The 26,027-nt window shown below is 36.7% G+C and overlaps 1 protein-coding gene and 1 non-coding gene across 2 annotated transcripts; one reads left to right on the top strand and one right to left on the bottom strand.

The window, feature by feature from the left end:
• Positions 1 to 367: 367 nt before the first annotated feature.
• Positions 368 to 556, bottom strand: LOC128582974 (U2 spliceosomal RNA). The gene has a single exon (XR_008379361.1). It is a non-coding gene; the product is annotated as a U2 spliceosomal RNA (small nuclear RNA).
• Positions 557 to 10,658: 10,102 nt separating this feature from the next.
• LOC128580944 (zinc finger protein 679-like) lies at positions 10,659 to 24,760 on the top strand. The gene is made up of 5 exons (XM_053583420.1): positions 10,659 to 10,664; positions 12,476 to 12,602; positions 13,239 to 13,365; positions 20,181 to 20,239; positions 24,750 to 24,760. Exons 1-5 carry the CDS (start codon positions 10,659 to 10,661, stop codon positions 24,758 to 24,760), a joined length of 330 nt encoding a protein of 109 aa, XP_053439395.1.
• The last annotated feature ends 1,267 nt before the right edge of the window (positions 24,761 to 26,027 follow it).

The following is a 26,027-nucleotide window of genomic DNA, read 5'->3' as shown; positions in this document are numbered from 1 at the left end:
CGTTGATGGGCTTTTGGGTTGCCTCTACAACTTGGCAACTGTGAATTTAGCTGCAATAAACATTCTGGTGCAGATATCTTTGTGGTAAAATGATTTTTGTTCTTCTTAGCAGATACCTAGTAATGGGATTGCTGGATCAAATGGAAGGTCAACTTTTAGTTCTTTGCAAATTCTCCATACTTCTTTCCATAGAGATTGTATTAGTTTGCAGTACCACCAGCAGCGTATAAGTATTCCCTTCTCGTCAAATCCATGCCAGCATCTCTGGACTTGGGACTTTGTCATGTGTGCTAATCTTACTGGAGTTAGGTGATAAGGAGATAATTCCAGAGCTTAGCTTTGGGAATGTTACCCAGGGGGAAAAAAAATAGGAAAAATTCTTGCTTTCTTTCTGCAGAAAAGGGAATACATTTCCACAAGAAAATGTGATAGAAAAAAATGGTGAATGACAAAGATTCACCAAAACATCCATTTCTCTTTTTTGCAGGGTAGAGAATTTATGGCAGTGGGTAACTGTTTTCTACACTTGATCTTAGCCAAAAGGCCGAGAAGCAATGGGTAACTGTTTTCTATCTTATTTGCTGGATGTTGGGATTTAAAATAAATACTATGAGGTAGGATTTGGCTGCCCCAAAACTGTTCATATCTGATTGTTTTCTAAATGATTTGTTATCATGGAAGTGATAATTAAATGACCTGCTTATTATCTGAAAGGGGTAGATAACTTTTGCTTTTCCTGTTGAGGTATGAAATTTAAGTGCTTTATAGTTTCTGTGGTATGATAGATATATTGTGCTTTTTATCTGATACGTGGCTCTCAGTTTCTCTAAGCTATCTTATTTCCTAAGTGACTGGAGGAATAAGAATATTAATCTCTTTTGTTAACATGTTTGGTTATATGTTCTCATGTCCTTTAAAAGATATCTGGTTTGAATACTACTTAATTCAGGTACATGAGCCTTTCTTTTAATATTTTAAAGGGAAAAAGATGATGTTTTCCTAAGGAGGTAAAACGTAAATTAAACATACTAACAGAAGTGCCTTAGGGCAAGGGAAGATTTAAAGTTTCTGTAAACTTTGTCAATTGATTTTATTACCCCATTTGTATATTCCACCTTTCCAGCAGACTGATAGTGGCATGAACAATGGAAATGCTGAAAAATTGGACATATGTTGCAAATAGACTGAATTATTTGACCAGTGAAAGCAGTTTCTTGGTCTTTGTGATGCTCAGAAGGAAATTGCTTAACAGAAATAGGCCAAGACTTAAAAGGGTCATAGTTAAGACATGAACAAAGACATTTTATTATGTCCTATTAATACTTGATGAAAATCTTAAGTGAAAAAGTCAAATTTTACCTTTGTTTTATTGTATTATTAATATTAAAGGTAATTTTAATAAAACCTTACAAGCAAATTTATCCAGTCTCAGTTTTGACCATTGGGGGTAAGATTTTTATACACTGTTTATAACCTCTTATAATTGTTCCATTCTTTTTCTCTAACTTTCTGTACCTATTCCATTTATCCATTTGTTTCTCATTTTTTCAATTCAACATTTAAATAACTGTAAACTAGGCAAAATCATTTTTTTACCAGAAATGACATCTTTGTATCTATTTTTATAAACATTACCAGAAACACATTTTTTTCACATAAATGAGAAATTGCAAATGTAAGTTTCTTTTCTTTCTTTCCTGTCTTTCTTTCCTTTTTTTTTTTTTTTGAGACTGAGTATCATTTTGTTGACTGGGCTATAGTGCAATGGCATCAGAACTCATTGCAACTTACAACTCTTCAGCTCAAGGGCTCTTCTTGCTTCAGCTTCCCAAGTAGATGAGCCTACAAATGTTTGCCATCATGCCTGGTTAATGTTTCTGTTTTTGCAGAGATGAGATCTTATTCTGTTGCTCAGGCTGGTCTGGAACTCCTAGCCTCAAGTTACCCTCCAGCCACAGCCTCCCCAAATGTTGGGAGTACAGATGTGAGTCATAACACTTACCTTGCATTTTTTCTTTATACGCTTTCTATGTAGAATTGTTTCTCTTTTCTCTGGTTTTAGTTACCATGTGTTAGAATTTTAATTTTAGTAACTATTTTTCTTTCTTTTTTTTACTTTTGATATTTTGACCTCTTTTTCTAATCTTTTCCATTTTTATAGGAGAGGTATGCACTGAAATGCCCCGGCGCTGAGCTGACCTGACTTTGAAGGGGAAAATTTCTAGGATCTCTCCCTTCTCCCCACCATCTACTCAGTGGGCTTTGAGAATCATTCAGCCCTATGTATTGAAGGACCGATTTGCCCTCCATGGAACAGCTCCATAGAAAAAGAAGTCACAGGGCCTGGTGCAGTGGCTATCACCTGTAATCCTACTATTCTGGGAGGCCAAGGTGGGTGGATTGCTTGAGCTCAGGAGTTTATAGAGACCAGCCTGAGCAAGAGCGAGACTGCCACCCCTCCTGTAGCCCCAGCTCTCAGGAGGGTGAGGCAAGAGGATCTGTGGAGCCCAAGAGTTCAAGGTTGCTGAGAGGTATGACACCACAGCACTCTTCCCAGGAAGATGGAGTGAGACTTGTTCCTGGTTATGTAGACTTCAGTTAATTTTTTTTTTTTTTAATAAAATGACGTACCCCTGGGCTCACACACTGGGGATTTCACCTATCAGCTCTACTAGCTACACAGGCAAACAGTGCTTATTCTCAGAGCAAGTGTTTAAAAAAAAAAAGACAAAAGAACAACAGGAAAAGAAAGAAAGGAAGGAGGAAGGGAACGAGAGAGAAAAGAGAAGAAAGAGAAATTTTAGTAACTTTAATTCATAATAAAAACCTAAGAAGCAGGAACATTTAACTGTTAATCACATACTAAAATTTACGAATTTCTTTTTTTTTTTTTTTTGCAGTTTTTGGCTGGGGCTGGGTTTGAACCCGCCACCTCTGGCATATGAGGCTGGATCCCTACTCCTTTGGGGCACAGGTGCAGCCCCTCAGAGTGACAAACCTCTTTATTCTCTTTTTTTTTGTTTTTTTTTTTTTTTGGTTTGTTTTTGAGACAGAGCCTCCAGCTGTCGCCCTGAGTAGAGTGCCATGGCATCACACCTCACAGCAACCTCCAACTCCTGGACTTAAGTGATTCTCTTGCCTCAGCCTCTAAGTATCTGGGACTACATGCGCCCACCACAACGCCCAGCTTTATTTTGGTTGTAGTCGTCACTGTTTGGCAGGCCTGGGCTGGATTCAAACCTGCCACCTCTGTTGTATGTGGCTGGCGCCTTAACCGCTTGAGCTACAGGCACCAAGCCTATGAATATGCTTTTATAATTTTTGACTTCATATGGAATAATTTTTCAGTGTGAAACAGGGCATATATACTAACAGATCTAAATATCTATTTTTTTCTGACATGAATAGCCAAAAGTATATATGCTTAAATTTATATTTAATAATTAATATCCTAGCATTATATTTTATTTGTAAATGACCTATATATTCAATGAATTTTCATCATTTAACTTAGCTAAGCAAAACTCTTTAAGGATGTAGTTACAAAAATATTTGAGAAACCTTTTTAAGTAAACATCTTTTTATTTTGAGACAGTCTCTTTTTTGTTGCCCTTGGTAGAATATTGTGCTGTCATAGCTCACAGCAACCTCAAACTCTTGGGCTCAAGCCACCATCCTCTTGCCTCAGCCTCCTGAGTAGCTGGGATTACAAGCGCCACCACAATGCCCAGATATATATATAGAGAAAGAGAGAGAGAGAGAGAGAGAGAGATGAGATCTCGCTCTGGCTTAGGCTGGTCTCGAACTTGTGAGCTCAGGCAATCCACCTGCCTCGGCCTCCCAGAGTGCTAGGATTACAGGTGTTACTCACTGCTTCTAGCCTTAAGTAAACATCTTATGAAACAATGACTGTTTTAAGTTCATTTATAAACTTTTATTTCATATATATTTTATTCTTAACCATTTATAAGATCTCATGAGACATTAGACAAATCTAGCTATCATCTCAAAGTTGAACTTTCTATTAGCCTTGTTTTTGTTTTGAGACAGAGCCTCAAGTTGTTGCCCTGGGTAGAGTCCGTGGCATCACAGCTCACAGCAACCTTCAACTTCTGGGTTTAAGTGATTCTCTTGCCTCAGCCTCCCAAGCAGCTGGGACTACAGGTGCCTGCCACAACTCCTGGCTATTTTTTTGGTTGTAGTTGTCATTGTTGTTTGGCAGGCCTGGGCTGGATTCAAACTTGCCAGCTCTGGTGTATGTGGGTGGTGCCTTAGCCGCTTGAGCCACAGGCGCTCTTTTAGTCATTTTTATATTCCTCTATGTTACATAATCATCATAAAACTAATAACCTTAAGGTTAAATATATGAATATTTTGCTGATAAGTCAGAAGGCATAGGTTTTATTAAACTGATAATATTAAACTTGTCATATTTCCCAAAATGTTAACTCATGTCATGTGAATTTGAGAAGTATTTGGGCTTATTTAATTTATAGCACTAATTTACCTTTAAGTTAATTTGGTGCCATTCAGGCAAGATACAAATACATGTATGAATGTTTACTGTACATGTAGACACAATATATAACTTATATGTGTACAAGTGCATGCATCAAAAATCCATTGGAGCACACAGAAAAGAAGTGGGGGGAGGGAATGAGGCAGATGGTTACATTCTTGTGAGACTTCTGTCAGTGCCCAGGAAATATACATTTCGGATAGGATAAGGTGAATGTTTGAAGAAAAAGAGTAAAACAAGAATCAGTTATGTAGATATCCCTGGGTAGGTGGAAGAATGATCTTGCCTTTTGTCCTATACCTGGTAAGATAAACTTGTAATCAACATTACTGTGGAATTGGACTTTCTTTTTGGAGTAGACTTAGCCTGAAGACCCAAAGTTACAATTTGTATGCCTTTGTTTATGGGATGCTAGCAAAAAATTTACTTTTGAATAATCTCTGGTGGCAGTCTTTGTAGATACCTGAGGGCTTTTACTTTCCCATGGGAGTCTGACTCATGCTTACTGTTAGTAATAGCTATGTATTTGGGAAGAGTTGTATGATTCAGCCTCCAGACTTTAGCTTTTCTTTTATGTAAGAAGTTGGGAGTGGGTGGGTGGTCCTGAGAATTTTCTTTTCTTTACAGGAGGAATTTATATGTAGTATAATTATTTTTTACATAAGTTTTTATCTGCAAACTGGCTTATATATTAACCTACACTCATTGTTTAAATTAGGAATATCCATAGAAGCTTTCAAAATAAATAATATTTTTATTATATTAAAGTAAGACTACATTAACTAGTATCTTACTGGGCTTATTGTGGGCTTAGTATGCTCTTATCTGAAAGCTTCATGAGTATTCTGAATAACTGCAAAATTTACCAAACAAAGGAAAATGATACCATGAAATCATGCTTCTGGCTTACGTTTTTCTGCAGTTAGTGGGAAAACATCACATGTGGTTTTACATTATTTAGACTAATAGGGAAAGTCCTTTTTAAAGCATAAACCAGACTGTATATTTTCAAGAATTTCTCAGAGCTTGTTGGAAAGGTCTTGTGAAAAATAAAAATTAGACCAGATATGCTTGCAGATTTGGGGCTCATAAAGCCTATTGTGTGGAAAGAATGAGTCCTGTGTTTGTTTTTCTACAAATAATAAAAGCAAGCTTTTTTATTCACACTTTTCACTTTGCAAAAGGGGCAAACTCTTTGACAAGAGCCTACGTGCATTGGGTCAGGTTGTATTAAAATTGATGAGGAACAGAGATTGGAATAAGTTAGTGACAGTTTTGGCATTAGGAGGTCTCCACAGAGCTCTTTAGTTTCCTTTCTTTTTTTGAGACAGAGTCTCTGTTGCCCTGGATAGAGTGCAGTGGTATCATTGTAGCCCACTGAAGCCTCCAACTCTTGAGTTCAAGTGATCTTTCTGCCTCAGCCTCATAGATAGCTGGGACTACAGGTCCATGCTTTGATGCCCAGCTAATTTTTCTATTTTTAGTAGAGACAGGGTTTTGCTATTGCTCAGGCTGTTCTCAAACTGCTGAGCTCAAGCTGTCATCCTGCCTCAGCCTCCCAGAGTGCTAGGATTACAGGTGTGAGCCGCTCTGCTGTGTCTTGTTTTCAGAGCCTTTCAGACTCTCAATTCTTGTCTTGCAGAAATTCTGCCATGGTTTAGTAGTTAAAAGTTAACAGAGTTCTGGTCATCAAGTCCTACTTAAGAATCTAAAACATGAAAGGAGAGGATTGTAAAAACCAGAGAGGTCACTGAAATTTGTTCCGATGTCTGGTTACACTAGCATAGAGAGGATTATTTTTTAGATCATCTACTTTATGGGCTTTTTCAATAGTTTCTGTATGTTGCAGCTAGCTTAAAAAGGGTTTTTTTTCTAGATACAAATGAACATAGTCTCCTTTTATTGTAAGGTAATAATCCTAACCACAGCTTTTGTGGGTTTTTTTTTTTCCATATTCTCTTTAATCATCTGAATGATTTGAGGCAATAATGTCTTTTTCTTTTTTTTTTTTTGAAAAAATTAAACAGCTTTACTAAGGTATAATTGAGATACATTTGATTTTTTTGTTTGTTTGTAAAATTAGGTCATTTTAATGTGCATTTTGGATAGAAAACCTCTGTTCTTGGCTGGGTGCAGTGGCCCATGCCTGTGATCCCAACACTCTGGGAGGCTGAGGTGGGTGGATAGCATGAGCTTAGAAGTTCAAGACCAGCCTGAGCAAAACCTTGTCTATACTAAAAACAAAAGAAAACAGAAAACTAGTGGGCATGGTGGGGCATACCTGTAGTCCCCACTACTCAGGAGGCTGAGTCAAGAGGATTGCTTGAGCCCAAGAGTTTGAGGTTGCTATGAGCTGTGATGATGCCATGGCACTCTACCCAGCATGACAGAGTGAGACTATATCTCAAAACAAACAAAGCAAAACCCTAAAACAAAACAAAAAAACCACTCTGTTCTTGAAGAAAAAAGAAAAAGACCAGTAAGTAATATCCTATCATTACTTCCCTTCCATTCCATTCATATGGTAACAGAAGCTAGAGAAGTGATAAAATGTGGAGAGAAGAAAAAGTGCAATGGGAGCAACAAAGATAAACAACAAAATCTACCTGTTAGGTAAAGATAATATGAGGATAAGATAGGGAGCTCCAGCCTGAGTAAGAGTGAGACCCCATCTCTCTGAAAAATAGAAAAAATTAGCCAAGCATTGTGGTGGGCTCCTGCAGTCCCAGCTACTTGGGAGGCTGAGACAAGATGTTGCTGTGAGCTAGGCTGATGCCACCACACTCTACCCTGGGCAACAGAGTGAGACTGTCTCAAAAAATATATATATATATATGGTGCTAAGTAATGCTTCTCAAGCTATCTTCAGTGAAAAGATCAATTGTTTTTTCTCCCCTATCTGTTGTGGACCACACTGCTTCTATAAAATACAATAAAATTTTCTTAGCCATATTAAATTGCTACTGAAACACCAAACTCATTGCGACTTTCTATCCTTATCTCATAGCAAACCAGTAATAGTTTGCAGACTGGTGCAGGTCTGCAGACCATGCTTTGAGTAACACTGTTTGTTCAATTTTCGCTGTGACAGATTCCTAAGGTGTGCCTGACAGCAGTTTATTTAGCTTTAAGGATACAAAGCAAACACTGTAGAATGCAGGTCAATATAGTTATCTCATGAGGTCTTGCAACTTCTCAGGTACAGCTTCTAAGTGCTATGGTAGATAGGGAGCATCTTGTGGGCGGCGCCTGTGGTTCAGTGAGTAGGGCACTGGCCTCAGATACCAAGGGTGGCAGGTTCAAACCCGTCCCGGTCAAACTGCAACAAAAAAATAGCCGGGCGTTGTGGTGGGCGCCTGTAGTCCCAGCTACTTAGGAGGCTGAGGCAAGAGAATCACCTAAGCCCAAGAGCTGGAGGTTGCTGTGAGCTGTGATGCCACAGCACTCTACTGAGGGTGATAAAGTGAGACTCTGTCACTAAAAAAAAGAAAGATATGGAGCATCTTCTGTTGCAAAAAAGAGTTGAATATGCAGACTTTCAATTTAGGGAGACCACCCCTTCCATACTTCTTTTTCTTTCCTAGGTTGTGCTTGGGCTTCAGATGTTCACATGACGGGGCAATTAGCTGGAAGGACGAAATGGCTGGAATACCTGCGTTCTCTCTCCATGTGCGCACTCATTCTTCAGCAGCCTAGCTTGGACTCTTAGTCTTTAAAGATTGGGTCTCTGTTTGGGGCAGTCCTTCAACACTCAGCCTAACTGTTTCCCTCATTTTATATTTTCTGAATGGATGTACAATTCTCTGGACATAATGTGATCTAACTTTTATCACATATTTCAAATATATCTTTTATTAGGCACCTTCATTTAAGGGCATTGTTGTACATCCTATGGATAAATACATAATAGCTAAACAGATCACATATATCTGTATATGTATATTTGAGTAGTTATCTGTTCAGACATGCTTTTTCACAATCACAATAATTTTATCTCTTTAACTCAATATAACAATGTATTTTACATCTTTAAGCATATATGCATTTTAATATATACATATATGCAATGTATTTTTTTAAATAAAATTTTGGGTTCAATTTAATCTTACTAAGATTTTAGGAAAAAAACCTTTTAGTACCTATTTTGACTATTTTCAAGTTGTCTTATATTTTTGTTCAGTTTCAATTTTTGTGTCAGGTAAAACTACGTTATAGAAATATATCGAAAGAGTTCTATATTTTTATATTTGCTTCAGTTTCTAAAACCTGAAAATTGTCATTTTGAATGCTTGTTACAAGTAGAATGTACTCCACTAAAGATCTTACCAGTTTAAGTATGAGTGTACTGCACTTTGAAGTCACAAAAGCTAAACTTTTCTCTTTGTGGTTATGTTGATGTGATTATTTTATTTATTTTTTTGAGACCATCTCACTATGTTGCCCTCAGTGGAGTACTGTGGCATCACAGCTCACAGCAACCTCAAACTCTTGGGCTTAAGCGATTCTCTTGTCTCAGCCTCCTAAGTAGCTGGGACTATAGGCGCCCACCACAATGACTAGCTATTTTTTTGTTGCACTTGTAATTGTTGTTTAGCAGGCCAGTTCTGGGTTCAAACCCGTGAGCTTCAGTGCATGTGGCTGGTGCCATAACCACTGTGCTTTGGGTGCCAAGCCTGATGTGATTATTTTTATTCATTTTAGTTGGCTTTTACTTAAATAGTGTTTGCCTTTTAATTTAATTAACTTTATTATTAAATTTAATTTATTATGCATAATCACTTTAATCAAATATTCCTATCTTCCACATAAAGCAGCATTCAATAAGCATTTTTCTCCACAATGCTTTTTTTCTTTCTTTTTTTTTTTTTTTTTAACTTCACAATATGCCTTCACCCATTTTTCCATACAGGCACACAGAGAACTTTCTCTTTCATCTCTATGGCTGCCAATTATTCTAATGTGAGGTTTTTTCTGCTGCCCAAGCAGCTTGTATTGCCCATTGAATAGATTAAGAGCCCATACGCTGAGGCAGTCAGGATTTGCAATGGAGAAAGGGTTTAATGTCATAGAGTGCTAAGCAGGGAGATGGGAGGAATTTCTCAAACCTGCCTCGAGAATTTGGGAGATGGAGTGTTTAAAGATAGTTTGTCAGGCAAATTAGGCAGTTGGGTTTGCTATTTGGTTAGGTTTGGGCCAAAATTATAGGGATGTAGAAACCATCTTATGTGTTGAGTCAGTTTCTGGATTGAGATCACAATTGGAGTAGGTCAGACAATCCATAAATTGTGGTGACTGGAAGACATCTAAGAGACTACCTTTAGGTTTCAAAAATGTGATGTTAATGGAGAAAGTTAACAATCTTATGACCACAAGCTATGTGACTCCAGAGTAGCAATTATAAAGAAGCAAATGGGGAGATAGTTGTTGATTATTTTCAAGCAAATGAAGGGATAGTGGTTGATTATTACTATTTGTAGCTAGGCCTGTTCCTTCAGAGTTTAGGCCCTTACCACAATTCTTTCCTTGCTTCCCTTTATTGATTATTAAAGTCTCAGTGTCTTGAGACAATTCAACTTGTGCCTTATTAATGGACACAGCTGCTCTTTCCCTTATTTTGCTATGATATATAAAGCCTAGGGAATAACATTGAAAATTCTGTTTTTCATGTTGGTAGAATTAATTGCACATACATAAATCAGGTTTCCAGAATCCAAGGTTAATGTTGTTGTGCATTCCTTTCTACTTGTATAATTTTGGCTTCCCAGTAGAAATATACAAGAGTGCCTACTCATGAAATTTGAGTTTAGACTTTGTTCCAAAGGAGGATCACAGGACCTTCTCTGCTTGGATTTTGTAGGAGCAGGTCGGTGTGGTTTATATCCCAATTTCTGTAGCAGAAATTGCGGTGACTATGGCAAGGGAGTGCACCTGAGGGAAGGAAAGAAACAGCACACACTTTGGTCTCTTTAAGTTTCTGACTTTTGTGATGTGCATAGGGAAGGGTGGACTTTTTAATGCACTTCAAGGTTCTCCTCCTTGTGGGTGTGGTGGTAGGAAGAGAAGGGGTTGTGCGGATGATTTTAAAGGCATACTATCAAGATGCAGGTCAGATTTATTCAGGTCATGTTGTATTATCAAGATGCAGGTGAGATTTGTTCAGGTCATCTTATATTATTATCAAGATGCAGGATTAGGCTGGGTGAGGTGGCTTATGCCTCTAATCCTAGCACTCTGGGAGGCCAAGGAGGTGGATTGCTTGAGTTCACGAGTTTAAGAGCAGCCTAAGCAAGAGCGAGACCCTGTCTCTAAAAAATAGCTGGTTGTGGCGGGCGCCTGTAGTCCCAGCTACTTGGGAGGCTGAAGCAAGAGGATAGCTTGAGCCCAAGAGTTGGAGGTTGCTGTGAGCTATGAGGCCATGGCACTCTACCGAGGGCAAGAAAGTGAGACTCTGTCTCAAACAAAAAAAAAAAAAAAAGAGGTAAGTATGATTTGTTCAGGTCATCTTACCTAAGGAGAAATTTCAAAGAAGAAATGCTGTTTCTCAAGTAATTGTGTCCCAGGTCAGGGTCTGTGTCGACTTTTCCTACTGGAATGTCATGTGTTTAGACTCTGCAAACTTCTCCTTTGATGCGCCTACCAAATGAATTTGTTTCAACTATTTTTTTTTTCTTAATGAGAGTTAAGCTCTGAAAAAAAATTATTTTTTCTTATGGGTTAGTGCCTTCTCTCTGTTCTCTCCATCTGAGCTTCTTTATGCCAAGAACTATTCTCACCATAAATTTATGACCTGTAATATTAAAATTTATTCCCTTTGTGGGTTTTGAACATCTTAGAAGCAGATTCTGGGGTGCCCTAGGTTCCTATTGGAGATGAGTTCAGTCCCTGGGATATCAGTGAAGGAGAGGAACATGTACTGTTTCTGGTCAGTCTGGGTGCTCCATAAGCTCCACACAGAATGGGATGAAGGAAATAGACATTAATTGGCTAGAATAACTCAGAAAGTTTGGAATAATTAGAAGATAGTTGCTGTATAGGATCCTAAAGGAAGACTATTTAAATGCACTCTTAGAGATTACGGAACACGAGAGATATCCGTAGCTTGAACTTTGTATAAAAGTGTTTTTTAGTTTTTGTAATTAGATTCAGATTATAATTCTTTTCTTTGGACAATGATATCACAGCAGTGATGTTCTCTTTGTGCATTGGGATCTGATAGTAATTTGCCCTATTAGAGTTGATGTTTATTTCCTTGGTTAAGGTTCTCTCTGACAGATTTTTTTCACCATGGAGTTATTTTCTCTTTACTAATAGGTATTTCATGAAGATTTACCAACGGAGGTGCATGATCTATTACATTTAACCTGGAAGCTCCCTTTTTAGATCCCCTTTGCATATATCTTGCTTTGAAAAATGAAGGCTCTTACTTTTGTTTCTTGGCCAGATGAACTAAAACAAAGCTAGGCTCTACCACTTGCTGGATGTTTGAAAAATGTTCCCTTTGAGACTGAAGCATTGAATTGACTGAGCTTGTTAGAAATTCAGGTTTCACCCTTGATCTCCTGAATCAAAATTTCCATTTTAACAACATCTCCAGTTTATTGTTGTGCACATTAAAGTTTGAGAGATACTATTTAACTCAGTTTGACTTTTCAATTTGAAGTATGTAAACAACTTATTCTGGATGATGTAAATATACACTCAAAAATGTAAATGCCTATGTTGGCAACCTGAATTTTATAGTGTATCATCCAGAAAACTATAGTATCTATACCACTTTTATAGATCTTATGTCATTTTCTTTATTCAGAGAATATTTCCATGTTAAAAATTATCTTTTTAAGTAATTCCAGTCACTCATATGAGTAGGAACTAGTATTCTTCCCTTTTTCATTTCACTGTGAGTCAAATTAGGAACTCTTCCTGTGGCCACTTTGTAAACATACGCTTTTCTTTTAGGAACTGTTGACATTCAGAGATGTGACCATAGAATTTTCTCCAGAAGAGTGGGCATGCCTGGACCCTGCTTGGTGGAATTTGTATAGGGATGTGATGTTAGAGAACTACAGAAACCTGGCCTCCCTAGGTGAGGATAACTTCAATATACAATTTCTATTCTATACTAAGTATTTCATATCCTTCCTTTGTAGAATGTTTTCTAGGAGGTTTCTGCTTTATAGAAGTGAGTTTCGATTGCTCTTTTCTAAGAGAAACTGGGGTATTAGTTGGTATAGAAAAATATCTTCATGATATTTTTATCTTGACATTAGTCTCACCCTCTTCTTCTTTTTTTTTTTTTTTTGCAGTTTTTGGTCGGGGCTGGGTTTGAACCCGCCACCTACCTCCGGCATATGGGGCTGGTGCCTACTCCTTTGAGCCACAGGCACCGCCCACCGCCCAGTCTCATCCTTTTCTTGAGTTGATTTGTATCCTTCACTGTAAATTAGTGGTAATCCCAGAAATTTAGTAGCATAAAATATTGTCCACACTTTACAATCCAATTTCCACCATTAATTTTTGATTCTCTAGTACTAGATAATAGATCTAAGGATTTTAAGTACTTCCTAAATATTCTAAAGTTTATCAGGAAATGATTCTTCAGGATTAATTTCCTAAAATATTGTGCAATATTTTTTCTTCTCTACTGAGCATAGTACTAGGTTGGTAATGGCAGAATTCCAGCAAGGGTCATGCTACTTTTTTTTTTTTTTTAATAAAACAGGTCTTACAGCCTCTAAACCCGACCTGATCACCTGTCTGGAGCAAAGGAAAGAGCCCTGGAATGTGAAAAGACATGAGAGAGTTGCAGAATACTTAGTTAGGTGGGAGGCAGAGGATGCAGATGAAAGGTACAAAGGTCAAGGAGGAAGCCAGACCTTAAAATGTAGTTTGGGAGACTCTGCTACAATGTTAATGGTTTCTGAGAAGCCTGGGTTTCTTTCTCTCAGGGTGGCACAGGGACATCTCTGTCCCTTTTTCTTGAGTTATCTAAGGTGTTAACTTCCCCTACAGTGACCTTCTTTTGAAGTTAGTTACACTGAAAACCTAAGTCCTCTTCATGGCTTAAAAGGGCCTGCAGGATCTGACTGCTCTCCCATTTACACGACATGGGAATATATGTGTATTTTTGAGGAATTCTATGTTAAACCATTTTAAATTTCTTTTTGCATCATATATAAAATGTGTGAGCGTAGTGGTGATAATTGGTATTTGATTCAGAAGACTTAGGATCACCCCCAAGTAGATGTTTTATGTTTTCTGCCGTATGTTTTTTTTTTTTTATCCTATGGACATACTTAATACGATTCTACAGAAATTCATACATAGTAATATTATCAGAACACTGAGTATCTCCAAAAATACAATAAAATCTAATGTTATTTTACTTCAAAATTGTTTTTAGTGTGAGCTCTGATTAATAATTTAAATTCAGGCTGGGCGCAGTGGCTCATGTCTGTAATCCCAGCACTCTGGGAGGCTGAGGCGGATGGACTGATCCAGCTCAGGAGTTTGAGACTAGCCTGAGCAAGAGCAAGACCTTGTCTCTAAAATATAGCCAGGTGTTGTGCTGTTATAGTCCCAGTTACTTAGGAGGCTCAGGCAAGGGAATCACTTGAGCCCAAGAGTTTGAGGTTGCTGTGAACTATGACACCACCACTCTCTACCAAGGGCAATAAAATGAGGCTCTATCTCAAAAAAAAATAAATAAAAAAATAATAATAATTTAAACTCTATATGCCCCAATTCCTCAACTTTATATAGTTAATGTATCTCTTCTCTACATTTCTTAAATATATTATGTCACTGGGCAGCTTGGAACATTGCTGAGCATATATTGAACTCCCACTTGTTACTTTATTTTTTTAATAACTATTGTAATTTTCTCTTGTTTTGTATGAAGCTTACAGGGACTGTATCATTCACCTATGCCTGTATACTATAGGTGTGTGTATACTTATATCAGTATAGCCATTCATACATAGATGGGTGTATATGTATGTGTGTGTGTGTGTGTGAGTGACATGGATTTTCTTCATGAATAAGTTTTGTTAAGTATATAATTTTTGTAGTGTGACATGGCATGTGTATACATTGTGAAATGATTAATACAATCAATTTAATGAATGTATCAACTCAGAGTTACTTTTTTTTTGGTAGTGAGAACACTTAAGATCTACTCTCAACAAATTTTAAGTCACAAAACAGTATTATTAACTCTAGTCACAAGGCTATACATTAGGTCCGCACAAATTATTCATTAAAGTTTATACCCTTTGAATAACATCTTCCAATTTCTTCCCACCTCAGGTCCTGGCAACCACCTTTGTACTTTCTGCTTCAATAAATACAATCTTGTTTTCCTCCCTCCCAACCTTTCCCGTGAGATCCTGCAGTATAGATATATATTTTTTCTGTACCTGCATAATATCCCTCATAATATCCCTGAGGGATATTACATTACATTATTGAAATGATTGAATAACATTTTTTATAAATAAATAATATTCTATTGTGTATTCATATTCTTTTCCTTCCTTCCTTTTTTTTTTTTTTTTTTGAGATAGTATCATTTTGTCACCCTTGGTAGAGTGCTGTGGTATCTTAGCTCACAGCAACCTCAAACTCCTGGGCTCAAGCAATTCTTTTCCCTCAGCCTCCTGAGCAAAATAACTGGGACTACAGGTGCCCACCACAACGCCTGGCTATTTTTAGAGACAGGAGCTTCACTCTTGCTCTCGAACTCCTGAGCTCAAGCAGGCTACCCACCTCAGCCTCTGAGAGTCCTAGGATTACAGGCATGAGCCACTGAACCTGGCCCCCATTTTTTTCTTCATTCAGCATTCACAAACATTTAGGTTGTTTTCATTTCTTGGCAATTGTGAATAGTGCTGCAATGAACATGGAAGTACATATATTTGAGATACTGATTTTATTTCCTTTGTTTATATACCCAGAAGTGGGATTGGTGAATTGTATGATAGTTCTATTTTTATTGTTTATAGATTCTTCATTCTGGTTTCACAATGTATCTACCAATTTACAACTCACCAGCAGTGTACAGGATTTCTTTTTCTTCACATCCTTGTCAGAACTTACTATCTCTTCTTTTTGATATTAGCTATCTTCATAGGTATGAATGAAGTGCTATCTCATCATGATTTTGATTTGTAATTCCTTAATAATTGGTGATGTTGATCACCATTTATATACCTATTGGCCACTTATATGTATGTGTTCATTGGGAGAATAACTATTCAGTCTTATGTCCATTTTTCAATTGGTTATTTATTATTTTTGTCTCTTATGTTTCTTATATAATTTGGATATTATCAGACAATATACAAGTATGGTTTGCAAATTTTTTCTCCCACCCTATAATACTTATTTCATTTTTTTCTGTGCAGAAAATTACTAATTTTATGCAGTCCAACTTGTTATTTGCTTTTGTTTTTATACTTTTGGTGTTGTATTCAAAAACTGCATTACCAACATTAGTATTGGAAAGGTTTTTTCATATGTTTTAAGATTTTTAAGAATTGTATCTTAAACCAATTGTGTCTTTTTTTTTTATTTTTATTTTTTTGAGACAGAGCATCACTATGTCACTCTCAGAGTGCTGTGGCCTCACAACTCACAGCAACCTCAAACTCTTGGGCTTAAGTGATTTTCTTGCCTCAGCCTCCCAAGTAGCTGGGACTACAGGTACCCGCCACAACGCCTGGCTACTTCTTGTTGTCGCAGTTGTTGTTTAGCTAGCCTGGGCCGTGTTCGAACCCACCAGCCTCAGTGCATGTGGCTGGTGCTGTAACCACTGTGCTATGGATGCCTAGCCTGTGTCTTTTTTTTTTTTTTTTCTTTTTCTTCGTGACAGAGTCTCGCTCTGCTGCCCAGGCTAGAGTGCCTTGGCATCAGCCTATCTTACAGAAACCTCAAACTCCTGGGTTTAAGCAATCCTCCTTCCTCAGCCTCCCAATAGTTGGGACTATAGGTGCCTGCCACAGCAGCCACTTAATTTTCAAGACTGAGACTCTGTCTCATTCTTGTTCAGGCTGGTCTTGAACTCCTGAGCTCAAGTGATCCTCCTGCCTGAGCCTCCCAGTGTGCTAGGATTACAGGGTGTGAGCCACTACACCCAGCCACAGTGTTAATTTTGAGTTAATTTTCATAGATGGTGTTAAAAAAATGTTTTAATATTGTTATCTTGCTTATGGATGTCCATTTTTCCTAACGTAATTATTGAAGAGAATATATTTTCTGCATTGTGTTATTCTTGTCTCTCTCAAAGACTAGTTGACCTTGTACGTGTGGGTTGATTTCCGGGCTTTATTTTGTTTCATTGGTAGTTGTGTCATTTTTAATGTATATGTCATTTTGCTTTTATTACTACAATTTTGAAAGATAGTTTGAAATGAGAAAGTATGATGCTTTCAGCTTTGTTTTTCCTCAAAATTACTTTGGCTATTCAAAGTCCATTGTAGCTCCATAAAAATTTTAGGATTTTTTTTTTTAACTTTTGTGAAAAATGCCATTGGAATTTTTATAGGGAGTTCACTAAATCTGTAGATCACTTTGGACTATATGGCACTTAAACAGTAGTTATTTTTGCTGATCTATAAACATGAGACATTTTTATATTTGTGTCTTAAGTTTCATCAATATTTTTTTTCAGGGTAAAGATTTTTCACTTTTTTGGTTAAATTTATTGCTAACAATATTTTGATATTATACATGAGATTTTCATTAGCTTGTTTAATGTGTGGATTCACTGATATTTGTTAATTGAATATTCTCACTGGGTGCATATTTCAGTTTAAACAGTTTTGGTGTAGTATTTATGATTTTCTATGTATAAGATTATGTTAACTACAAACAGTGATAATTTTACTCTTTTTCTATTTGGACAGCTTTTTTTCCACATATAATAGTTCTTCCTGTGATTACCAATGCTATATTAAAATAGGAGTAATGAAAATGGGCATAATATAACATTGCATTGTTGTCTATGCATTTAAAGGAGGAAACACCTCTTCTACTTTTCATAAGCCAATTTCAGCAGGTAAAGCTTTTTTTTCTTCCTTTTTGAAACAGTCTCACTCTGTCACCCTGGTTTGTGTGCTGTGGTGTCATAGATCACAGCAACATCAAACTCTTGGGCTCAAGAGATCCTCTTGCCTCAGCCTACCAAGTAGCTGGGACTATGTGCACCTGCCACAAGGCCCAGGTAATTTTTCTTCTTTGAGTAGAGATGGGGTCTTGCTCTTGCTCAGGCTGGTCTTGAATTCCTGAGCCCAATCAGTTCACCTGCCTCAGCCTCCCAGAGTGCTAGGATTACAGGCCATGATACCACATCTGTCCAGCTTCCCTTCTTTATGACTGAGGCTCATGGAAGCACTAGGTCACAAAGACTGCTGCTGGGCATACAGTGAGATCTGCCTTTAATGTGGGCTTATCACTAGAGGCTTGGATAGTTATGAATCCTATTTTACTCATAAATAGACTTCATTGCCTGGTGCCTTGCACCTGTAGGGCAGGTACTTGCAGATAAGATTGCAACCCCTCCTTTCTTCTCATTTCCATTTGCTTGAAATACTGTTTTCCATCCTTAACCCTGAGTCTTGATTTGTCTTTCAAAGCTAGGTATTCTTCTGGAGAGCATATGGAAGGCTTGTGGGTTTTTTTTTCGTTTTTTTTTTTTTTTTTTTTTTTTTTTTGCAGTTTCTGGCTGGGGCTGGGTTTGAACCTGCTACCTCTGGCTTATGGGGCCAGCACCCAACCCCTTTGAGCCACAGGCGCTGCCCTGGCTTGTGCTTTTTTTATCCAATCAGCCAGCTGGTGTCTCATCAGTGGTCAGTTCAGTCCATTGACATTTATTGAGAGAATTGATAAGTGTGGTGGAGTTCTATTCATCTTATTTTGTGAAAGTCCATTGTGTAGTTTTATCCTTTGTGCCATTGTGGAAGCTAAGTTTTGACCTTTAGCTTCTGGATGTTTACTTTGCTGGTGGTCTATTGTGATGGTCAGTGTTGAGAATAGGTCTATGTATTTCTTGTAGAGCTGGTCTTGTGAATTTCCTCAGTCTTCGTATATCTGCAAATGATTTGATTTCTCCATCAATTTTGAAGCTTAGTTTAGCAGGATACAGAATTCTGGGCTGAAAATTATTTTGTTTGAGAATGTTAAAAATGATGACCATTCTTTTCTGGCTTGAAAAGGTTCAGTTGAAAAGTCTGGTGTCATACTAATAGTTGTGTCTCTATAGGTCAGTTGACACTCCTGGCTGTTAGCAGAATTTTTTCTTTCTACTTGTTTTTGGCCAAGTTAATTACAATGTGTCTTGGCAAAGCTCTGTTTGAGTTGAGATGACACAGGGTTCCCTATCCATCTCAAAGGAGTGTGTTGGGATTTTTGGTAAAACTTGGAAAGTTTTCATTTGTGATGGTCTCTAGTAGGGCTTTTGCTCCTTTGGGATAATCTTCTTCCTTTTCAGGGATTCCTTTTATTCCTATGTTTGAACTCTTCATGGAGTCTCATAGTTCTCTCAGTGAGTGTTCTGCTTTCTCTCTCTTCTTATCTGCCTTTTTAACTACCTGGGTTAACTCCAAAACTTTATTCTCTAGCTCTGATATTCTTTCTTCTCCATGGTCTAATCTGTTTTTGATACTTTCTACTGAATCTATACATTCCCTGATTATCTCCTTCATTTCCTTAAGCTCTACCATATCCTTCCTATATTATGCATCTCTTGTCTGACTTTTGGTTCTATCTTTCCATTTTCTTGGCCATTACCTTTATTGTCTTCATCATCCATATTTTAAATTTTTTTTCTGTCTAATTAATTCTTTATAGATGGAGTCTTCTGTGGTAGCTGCCTCATGGTCCTTTTGGGGAGTTGTTCTGTTTTGGTTTTTCATGTTGCCCGAATTTTTCTGTTTGTTCCTCCTCATGTGTTCTTTCTTCTTGTTCAACTCCTTGTCCTCTTTAATCCTTGCTTTCTCCTTTGTTTCATATTAGCTTGTCTTAGAGCTTAGGTCTTGAAGTGGCCTCTTGGGATAAGGTCAAAAGGAAGAGAAGGGTAAAGTGCAAGCAGGGAGAACAAGAGGAAGAGAAAGAAAGAAACAGAAGGAAGGAAAGAGCAAAAGAAAAGAGAAAAAAAAGGGAAGGGAATGAAAGAAAAGCATTGAAGAACATTTGAGGATGAGGACAGGAAAAGACAATGAAAGTGATAGAAGAAATTATATTGATCGGCACAGTGTTAAGGCCATGCCTGTAATTCAAGGATTCTGAGGATCTGGGCTCAGTTGGTTCCTCGAATTCAGGAGCTCCTTTCCAGACTGAGCAAAGCCAAACTCTTCCTCTGAAGTGACCAAAAATACAGGAGTGCTTGTTCTTGATAAAAGTAAAATTGGAAGTTAAGAATAGAACAAACCAAACAAATTAGTAAAAAGAAAACAAAGAAGCTCAAATAGCCAAAACAGTAGCAATCTCAGCAATATAGAAGAAGAAAAGAATTTTAAAATTAAAAAAATTAAAAATTATTTTAAAAATTATATATATGTATGTGTGTGTATATTATATATATAGTGGAAGGAACCAACTTTAGTAGGAATATATATATTGCAATATATCACCAAGTGATGCTATGTTGTTTTTGTTTGTTTTTTAGGATATGGAGAACACAGCCTGCAACATCTATGGTCCTTACTCCTAACTTAGTTGCCCTTGGTGATCACCTGATTGTTTCCTCAGCATTCAGACCCTGCCAGGTTGGGGTCTTAAACCTCTCCAGAATACTTCAGTGACAGGTATTACAGTGCCCCTGACACCAGTTCCCATGGATGTGGGAGTCTCTTAGCCTGACCCAAGGGTGGAGTTCTGATCCTGGCAGGTGTAATTAAGATAGCCATGCTTTAGACCCCTGCTAAGACCTTCTCATGACCTTCCCAAAATGGCAACCCCTGGCTGCTGAGCTCTTCCCAGTATGGCTGCCTTGCCGGCCACCAAACTGATGGCAAATCCATTCCAGCTGGTATTCAAATCTGGTTGCTGTATACTGTTCAAGTCTGCCCACTCTTCCAAGCTTTCCACTCAGCAAACAGCTTCCCTGCAAAACTGAAAACTCCGGAAAGGCTTCCTCCCATCCCAGACTTCTGTGGTAGGGCTGGCCAATCCCAGCAGCTTGCAATCACTTGCCTAATGACTCAGATTTCCACCACTCTAGATCACATGCTGTATCCTGCTCACCACTGTCTCACTCTGCTCCCTGAGCTGCAACTCTGGGTAAGATCTCTGCACCAGGTATGGCTGGTTTCTCTCTTTTTCTTCAGTTATACTAGGAGAGCTCAGCTGAACAATCCTGGTCTGTAAACTTTTAGCATCTAGCATCTTGCTGCACCAATCATTGCATCTGAAATAACTTAAAGGTTGAATTAGAATGGATTCAGTGTTACCCCTGTAATACTATCTCTACCCATCTTGTGTTATAACATGCTCTCCGGTGATCACCAATAGAAGGTTGTCCCCTCTGTCTATTTTGTTACTTTTAACTGGAGAGTTATATACACTTCTATTGAGGCTAATTGGTGTATAATGTTATTTAAGTTTTCTATTTTCTTATTGATCTTCTATTTATTTTTGAAAGTGGGGTTTTAAAGTAAAGAGTGTTGCTGTGTATTTCTTGCTTCACCTCTGTCAATAGTTGTCTCATATAATTAGAATCCCTGATGTTACATATAAATGTAATGTGTATATTATACAGTATATTCAGAGGGTGCCAACAAAATTATACACATTTTAAGCAAGGAAAAAACTGTATTAAGATTGTAATAATGTATACGAATGACATTATCTTGTATGTTGTATCTCTTATAATTTCAGAAGTCACTTTTGACTTGAGTATTATAATTTTAATACATATTTTTCTTTTTAAAATATTTATACACTTTTTGTGTCATCTGCATTATATAGCATATATGAACTATATATGTATGTATTTTACACATATAAATGTATTAGATATTTTTAAAGTATTTTGCTGTTATAGATTTCTGGTAAATAGATTCAATTTATCATTATGTAATGTTGGTCTTTGTTTCTCATGACAGTATGCTAATTATTGAAAATCCGTGCTCATAATGGGTGCCCAGTTATCTTTGAAAATTACAGTTTTCTAGAATTCTTAGGTAATTATTTTTAGAATTCTTATAAAGTTTTTAAAATTTTTTTGTCATTTTATAGTTTTGCTTCATTTTTTAAAGTAGACCTTGTCGGTCATAATGGGTGCCCAGTTATCTTTGAAAATTGGTTTTCTAGAATTCTTCAGTAGTTATTTTTAGGATTCTTATGAAGTTTTAAAAATTCTTTTTGTAATTTTATAGTTTTGCTTCATTTTTTAAAGTAGATCACTTCACATTGGTCAACTAAGTTTTTAGTTTTTACTTATATATTATAAGCTTCATATGACAATATTAACTATATAGTTTAAGACATTGTGAGCCAAGTCATATACAAATCAGCCACGTATCTATTGCCAGCATAATTTTCCTTTTGTTTGATTGCCTCTATAAATATTATGCATAGTACATTTTTTGTTAATGTATACATTTTTTTTCTTGGTTGGAGGTCAATGGTTATTTTATCCTGTCTAGGCAAATAGTCATGAAAATGATCTTAATGTATTCATTGGGTAATAGATACTATATTTGTGTGAAACATTTGTGTAATTTGAAGATAATTTTAGAAAAGCTTCAAAACTCTATTTTTGGTATTTTTCATTGTAAAAACATTAAATTTATAATACTAAATATTTTACTTTCACAGTTTGGTCATATTAAGTATATTGACATTGTTGTTTAATTTATATCTCTAGAACATTTTTCCCCCGCAAAGCTAAAATTCAATATACATGAAACAAATACGTCTTTTCCTCATTGTCTGGTCCTTTACCAACACTTCTGCTTTTCTTTTGTTTTTAAAAATGGAGCAACTTTATGTATTTTATTCAGGCATAGTCATGAAGTATCTTTTTTGGGTGGGCCATTGAGTTCATTTATTACAATGTCAAGATTTATCTTTTTTGTAGATGTTAGAAGATTTCCCGCTTTTTAAAAGCTCAGTAATACTCCTTTATTTTTGTATCACAAATTATATTTATCTCTTTATTTTGTGAGGTATGTTTGAGTTGTTTTCACCTGTTGGCTTTTGTGAATAATGCAATAAATATGGATGTAGAAATAACTCTTCATTTGACCATTTATGTGAGGGATTTATGTCCTACATTTTTTCTCATTGGTCTAGTTGTCTGTCTTTATGCCAGTAGCAAACTACTTTGATTACTGTACCTTTGTAGCCCGTCTTGATAGTAGAAAGTGTTGGGCTCTTCATGTTAGTTTGGCATTCCATATGATTTTCAGATTGCTTTTTCTTATTTGTTTGCTTATGACATTGATTATTTTATTTTTTGAAGACAGAGTCTCTCTCTGTTGCTCAGACTAGAGTACCATGGCATCAGCCTAACTCACAGTAACCTCAAACTCCTATGTTTAAGTGATCCTTCTGCCTCAGCCTCCTGAGTAGCTGGGACTATAGGCACCCGCCATGATGCACAGCTAATTTTTCAGTTTTGGGTAGAGACGGGGTCTCCCTCTTGCTCAGGCTGGTTTAGAGCTCCTTAGTTCAAGTAGTCCTCCCACATCAGCCTCCCGGAGTGCTAGGGTTACAGGTGTAAGCCACTGCCCTGGGCTGACGTTGATAATTTTAAAGAGATTGCTTTAAATCTGTGGATCATTGGGGGCAGTATAGACATCTTCACAATACCAAGTTTTCAAATCCTTGAAGAAGAGCATGCTTAAGAGTTTGTCATTTAATATTTATTTGTGGGTTTTCTGGTTTTCCTTCTGTTATTGATTTCTAGTTTCATTCCATTTCTGTTAGAAACAACAGTTTAAGATTTTAACTTTTAAAAATTTATAGTTTTTTTTTTTTTTTTTGAGACAAAGTTTCACTATGTGGCCCTGGGTAGTGTGCTGTGGTGTCACAGCTCACAGCAACCTCCAACTCTTGGGCTTAAGCTATTCTCTTGCCTCCGCCTCCTGAGTAGCTGGGACTACAGGTGACAGCCACAACACCCGGCTATTTTTTGGTTGCAGTTGTCATTGTTGTTTGGCAGGCCCAGGCTGGGTTCAAACCCACCAGCTCCAGTGTATGTGGCTGGTGCCCTAGCCACTGAGCTACAAGCACCGAGCTGTTTTTTTTTTTTTTCATTTGTTTGTTTTTTAGCTTAAAATGTGTTCTATCTGGGAGAGTATTTTATGAGCTATATTGTTTTAATGTTTTATAGTGCTTTCAAAGTATCTGGTCCTTTATTAATATTATATCTTGAGTTATCAAAAGTGGGGTATTGAAGTATCCTACCATTATTATATTGTTGTATATTTCTTCATTTCTGTCAATGTTTGCTTTATATATTTGGCAACCCCAATTTTACACATACACATATCATGCACCCCTTACACTCAAATGGATATGTATACTATTTTATGTGTTACATATATAGAAAACATAAATATAGTTTGCAAGTGAGCGAATCGTTTTGTTAATATCTTTCTGTGTCTTTTATGACAGTTTTGACTTAAAATATATTGTATAAAATAGAACAAGTTTGCCACAAAATACAGTGTGCCTGATTGTGACTTCAATATATGCATGCAGTATCTTTTTTGTTGTTGTTCTTGCCACTTTTGTCCATTTTTGTTCTTTGTCTAAGCACGTGTCTTGTAGACAATATATAATAGGATCTTGTTGGTTATTTCTTTAAATCTCTATCTTTGTAATACTCAGTTGTGAAGTTTAGTCCGTGAATGTTTATATAGTCTGAAAGGAAGGACTCACTATGACCATTTTATTGTGTATTTTATTCTTGTAACAGTTTTGCCCCTTCCTTCCTCTTCTTTTCTGTGTCTCATTGATTTTCATAGTTACATGCTTTGGCTCTTGTATTATTTTAGTGTATCACTAGGTATGTATTTTTATTGTCTTTATGATGGCAATTACACAAAACTTAGCATAGTTACAATAGATTATAAATTGGTAAATCTCAAATTAACTTTAGTTGCTTATAAAAATTATTCCTCATTTCATCTGCTATCCACTTAGTTATTTATATCATCAATTTATCTTTTATTGTATACCAATTAACACACAGTATCATTTTTCTCTTTTTGTCTTCAAATTTTAGAGCTTGGTTAAAAGTGTCTTCTGCACCATCATTTTAGTACTGTAGAATTTTACTTAGATACTTACACATCTTTCCCAGGGGTTTCCACTTCCGGCATATGGGGCTGGTGCCCTACTCTGTTGAGCCACAGGCACCGCCCATATCTACTTATTTTCAATGAAAGGAGCTCCCTTTGTCTTGTGGGATGGGGCTAGTGCTGATAAACTTCTAGCATCTAGTTATTTTGATGTTTTTATTCTGTTTTCTTCATTTAGAAGGGTAGTTTTGCTGGATATTGTATTTCTGCTCTGAAGTTTTTGCTCTTTTACCACTATGACACTGAACTCTTTTCTGGCATGCAAGTTATCTGTTGTTTAATCCACTAGTAAATCATAGGAACATGCTCATAGATGACACATCACTTTTCTATTTCTGCTTTCAATATTCTCTTCCTGTGTGTGACTTTCACAACTTTGCTTATAATCTGTCTTGTTGCAGGTCTTTTTGCGTTTATCCTAGCTGTAGTATGTTGAACTGCTTTTTATGTCCTTTTTCTTATGTTTGAGAATAACTCAGTCATTTCTGATTATATTCTTTAGCTTCACGATTTGTTTCTTTTTATGATTCTTTTTGTTGTTCTCATTTTCCTGATTTTATTTAGTTGACTATATTTGCATTTTATTTGTTCAGCATCATTAAGATGAATATTTTTAATATTTCTGATAATTTATATCTCTCCATTCCTTTATGGCTCAGTTCTGTTTATTTTGTTTAATTGATTGAACAATGTTACCCTGATATTTTGTCTGTGTTTTAATGTTTGTTTTTGATTTGGGGGCTAATAAAAATCCATCATTCACCAAATTTGTAAAGTTGCTTTGTCCTGGGGTACTCTGACACCAACTAACTAAACTAGAGAGTCAAGGAGCCTCAGATGTGTTCTGAGGATGTTTCTTATGTGAAATTCTGTGTTTATTATAGTTAAAAACAATAGCCCCACATTTCTTCTTTACAGCCTGTCATCATTTGTTACACCTGTTCCCTGTTGCTGGTACTGGAGTCTTTCTGCTGCTGTAACTGTCTTTTATCTTCTTGTTTCAGTTCACCCAGTCTGTGTTTCAAACTATAGCACCATTCTTTTCAGCTCTGCATTCTGGAGGACAGAAACCAGCCTTTTTAAAGTCCCCCAAAAGCCAGAAGAGGGGGATATATAGGTGTCATCACTATTTTCTTTTTTAGAGACAGAGTCTTATTTTATCGCCCTCAGTAGAGTGCGGTGATGTCACAGCTCACAGCAAC

Source organism: Nycticebus coucang, chromosome 3, assembly GCF_027406575.1.
Source record: "Nycticebus coucang isolate mNycCou1 chromosome 3, mNycCou1.pri, whole genome shotgun sequence".
Taxonomy (NCBI): Eukaryota; Metazoa; Chordata; class Mammalia; order Primates; family Lorisidae; genus Nycticebus; species Nycticebus coucang.
Note: the sequence above shows the minus strand (reverse complement) of the source record. Positions and strands in the feature narration are given on the sequence as shown.